This window comes from Mandrillus leucophaeus, unplaced genomic scaffold (assembly GCF_000951045.1).
Source record: "Mandrillus leucophaeus isolate KB7577 unplaced genomic scaffold, Mleu.le_1.0 Scaffold272, whole genome shotgun sequence".
Lineage (NCBI taxonomy): Eukaryota > Metazoa > Chordata > Mammalia > Primates > Cercopithecidae > Mandrillus > Mandrillus leucophaeus.
The window spans coordinates 1751789-1756280 of NW_012102832.1; the positions used below are offsets into that span (position 1 = coordinate 1751789).

General features: G+C 42.3%; 1 protein-coding gene across 1 annotated transcript in view; it reads right to left on the bottom strand.

The window, feature by feature from the left end:
* MED1 (mediator complex subunit 1) overlaps window positions 1-4492 on the bottom strand; it is a 75095-nt gene that overhangs the window by 56480 nt on the left and 14123 nt on the right. The window contains exons 4-6 of the mRNA XM_011984740.1: window positions 2117-2171; window positions 1880-2012; window positions 805-833 (exon numbers count right to left, since the gene is read on the bottom strand). Coding sequence (XP_011840130.1) covers window positions 805-833; window positions 1880-2012; window positions 2117-2171 — 217 coding nt within the window. The remainder of the gene's footprint in view (window positions 1-804; window positions 834-1879; window positions 2013-2116; window positions 2172-4492) is intronic.

Sequence of the window (4492 nt, forward strand, 5' to 3'; positions counted from 1 at the left end):
TTTTTTGAGACGGCGTCTTGCTCTGTCACCCAGGTTGGAGTGCAGTGGTGAGATCTCAGCTCACTGCAAGTTCTGCCTCCCGGGTTCACGCCACTCTCCTGCCTCAGCCTCCCGAGTAGCTGGGACCACAGATGCCCACCACCACACCCAGCTAATTTTTTTTTTTTTAGTAGAGATGGGGTTTCACCGTGTTAGCCAGGATGATCTCGATCTCCTGACCTCATGATCCACCCGCCTCAGCCTCCCAAAGTGCTGGGATTACAGGTGTGATCCTAAATTTTATATTTTTAATAGGGATGGGGTTTCACCATCTTGGCCAGGCTGGTCTTGAACTCCTGACCTCGCGGATCCACCCGCCTCAGCCTTCCAAAGTGCTGGGATTACAGGTGTGAGCCACCGCACCCAGCCACCTTGTCTCTATTAAAAATACAAAAATTAGCCAGGCGTGGTGGCACACATATGCAGTCCCAGCCACTTAGGAGGCTGAGGCAGGAAAATTGCTTGAACCTAGGAGGCAGAGGTTGCAGTGAGCTGAGATCGTGCTACTGCACTCCACCCTGGGCGATAGAGCAAGACTCTATCTCAAAAAAAAAAAAAAAAAAAAAAAAAAAAGCCCTGGGATAGAGTAGGGTGAAAAGCTATGCTATGTCAATTCAGGACGTGATTAAGTACAGACCTTAAAAGTCTTTGCCCAAGAAAATAAACTTGTTCCTGAGGAGAATAACTTCTGACCAGTCTTAAAACCTAGCTGTAAAGAACAGCACTATCTGTCAATATCAAGGAATATAAATCTTATTTGCTCACCTTAGCTGCTGTACAAGCTCCGGACAGCTCTGAAATCAAAGAAATTATGTTAAAACATTAAAACTACTTCAGCAACTTTGAAGATATCAAAAGTCTTTCTCTTTCTATAGCACATGTTTTACAGCAAAACCGTTAAAACTACAGATAGTCCTCATATTAAAATATTAAAAAGCACCTTCTTCCTACTTGGTGAACCATAGGATAAGGGTGAGAAATTTAAAGTCAAAGCATATGAAATAGTTTTTAAAGGAATCAACTTTCAGTAGCTTGTTTAAAACATCAAGAACTCTAATGCCATACATGGAATTCATATCAAATTGTCTGGTTACACACATTTTACATTCATGTCTATTACAGAATTTTTCAGATCATCTGTTCTTGATTATAATCTCTTTGAGGGTAAGAACCCTGAGTCATTTATTTCTGTATCCCCAGCACCTATTGTTCAATTGCGGCTCACGTTTGTTGATATGAAATGAAAAGGGTTCCCGCCGGGTGCAGTGGCTCACGCCTATAATCCCAACACTTTGAGAGGCTGAGGTGGGTGGATCACTTGAGGTCAGGAGCTAGAGAACAGCCTGGCCAACACAGAGAAACTCCATCTCTACTAAAAATACAAAAATTAGCCAGGCGTGGTGGCATACACCTGTAATCCCAGCTACTTGGGAGGCTGAGGCAGGAGAATCACTTGAGTCCAGGAGGTGGAGATTACACTGAGCCGAGATCATGCCACTGCACTACAGCCTGGACAACAGAATGAGACTCTGCCTCAAAAAAAAAAAAAAAAAAAAAAGAAGACATAAAAGAGAAGAAAAGAAAAGAAGGAAGGAAGGAAGGAAGGAAAAGGTTTCCTATGGTGTTTCCACTGGTCAAAGTCTTTGGATGATGTCAGAGATGGGACCCATGTTTTCTAAATTCCATTCTATAGCTGTTGATTTTGTAGCCCATCACATCATCTCTACAGTGGCTCATGAAAAAACCTAAACCCAAGCTATTTAAACCCCACCAATTAATTTTAAAATTAATGTCCCTACATAAACCCCACAGATTCCAGTGAAATATCAACAACACATACCACAGGATTCTCCCCATGGTGAGCCACTTTTACATCACAAAGCTGTCCTGCAGGATCTAACTGCACTTCCACATAGAACATATCTGACGTGATGTAACATTCAGTGCCACTGGCACTGAGATGAGAGCCCAGTCTAGCAGGAACAAATCAAAACAAAAATTAATAGAAGACACATAAATAAAGCCACCCAAAGTTAACACTAAGTTAAACGTTTCTGCCTACAGAAAGACTACTTACCCATTCTGTCTTGCTATGGACTCCAAACGATCAGTCATTGCTGGTAAAGATGTTACTATAAGAGGATGAAAAAAGGAAGTCACAAAGAATGCTCCAAATAACTTAAATGGTATTCTTTGAAGACAGAAAGATTAATCCTTCCAAAACCATAAATATATTGAGTAGTTCAAATGCTTGTAATGTGCATAAAGTTTATTGGTAAGGGTTAGCTGTGGCCTATGCAGTACTAAAGGTCAAAAAAAAAGATCTATTCGAAAAATTACTGGAGCTTTCTCCTCTCCTGTTTTCATTACTCCTTATGTGGGACAAGCTACCTTTAACTTAAGATACATTTATCTGCTAATGATAGAATAAGGAAGATTAACATTAAAACTAACATAAAAACAAATACTCAACATTAACAACACCATTAATCACAACAGTCAAAAGGTTAAAACAATCCAAGTGTCCACTAGCGGATGAATGGATAAACGAAATGTATATATGTAGAGAGGAGTATTTTTCAACCTTAAAAAAGGAAGAAATTCTAATAAATGCTTCAAAATAGATGAACCTTGAAGACATTACGTTAAATGAAATAAGCCAGTCACAAAAGGACAAATATGGTATGATTCCACTTATATCAGGTATACAGAGTAGTCAAATTCATAAAGAAAGGAAGCAGAATGGTGGCTGCCAGGGACTGGGGGAAGGCGGGAATGAGACATTACAGAATGTAAGCTTGGGAAGATGAGTGAAGTTTTACAGATTGAGAGTGGTGATGATTATACAATAAATGAATGTACTTAATGCTACTGAACTATATACTTAGAAACAGAGAAAATGGTAAATTTTACGTTATCTATATTTTACCACAATTAAAACAGAAAAAAAGGCCTGGTACGGTGGCTCATGCCTGTAATCCCAGCACTTTCAGAGGCCGAGGCGGGCGGATCACAAGGTCAGGGGTTCAACCAACATGGTGAAACCCTGTCTCTAATAAAAATACAAAAATTAGCTGGGCATGGTGGTGCACACCTGTAATCCCAGCTACTCAAGAGGCGGAGGCAAGAGAAGCGCTTGAACCCAGGGGGCAGTGGTTGCAATGAGCAGAGATGGCGCCACTGCACTCCAGTCTGGGTGACACAGCGACTCTGTCTCAAAAAAAAAAAAAAAGAAAAAAAAAAGATAAAGAAAATAACACTCAGTCTCTACTAAAAATACAAAATTAGCCAGGCATGGTGGCATATGCCTGTAATCCCAGCTACTTGAGAGGCTGAGGCAGAAAAATCACTTGAACCCAGGAGGCAGAGGTTGTGGTGAGCCGAGATTCCACCATTGCACTCCTGAGACCAGGCAAAGTAGCTCACACCTGTAATCCCAACACTTTGGGAGGCCAAGGCAGGCAGATTACCTGAAGTCAGGAGTCCAAGACCACCCTGGCCAACATGGCAAAACCCCATCTCTACTAAAAATCCAGAAATTAGCCGAGCGTGGTAATGGGCACCTGTAATCCCAGTTACTTAAGAGGCTGAGGCAGAAGAATCACTTGAACCCAGGAAACGGAGGTTGTAGTGAGCAGAGATCACGCCACTGCACTCCAGCCTAGGCGACAGAGTGAGACACTGTCTCCAAAGAAGAAGAAAAAAAAAAAAACCTCAGCTGAATTAGGTTCATTTCCAGTGGATCAAAGTAAAATCTGTTTTTACTTTCATTATTCCCAAAAAATAGAATTAGTCATTATAAGCATGAATAATCAAGCTCATGACTTATGTTTTACATTTATTTTTCCGGATATTTGCTCCATAAACATCGTAAAAATCTTTTTAGAGTAAAATATCCATCTTCTAGCCAGGCATGGTAGCTCATGCCTGTAATCCCAGCAATTTGGGAGGCCGAGGCAGGTGGATCATGAGGTCAGGAGATCGATACCATCCTGGCTAATGCGGTGAAACCCCATCTCTACTAAAAATACAAAAAATTAGCCAGGCATGGTGGGATGCACCTGTAGTCCCAGCTGCTTGGGAGGCTGAGCCAGGAGAATCGCTTGAACCCAGGAAGTGGAGGTTGCAGTGAGCCAAGATTGTGCCACTGCACTCCAGCCTGGGAGACAGAGTGAGACTGTGTCTTAAAACAAACAAACAAAAAAAAAACGTCGCCAGGTGCAGTAGCTCACACCTGTGATCCCAGCACTTTGGGAGGCCAAGGCGGGTGAATCACCTGAGGTTGAGAGATCAAGACCAGCCTGACCAACATGAAAAACCCTGTCTCTACTAAAAATACAAAATTAGCCGGGCATTGGCCGGGCGCGGTGGCTCAAGTCTGTAATCCCAGCACTTTGGGAGGCCGAGACGGGCGGATCACGAGGTCAGGAGTTCGAGACCATCCTGGCTAACA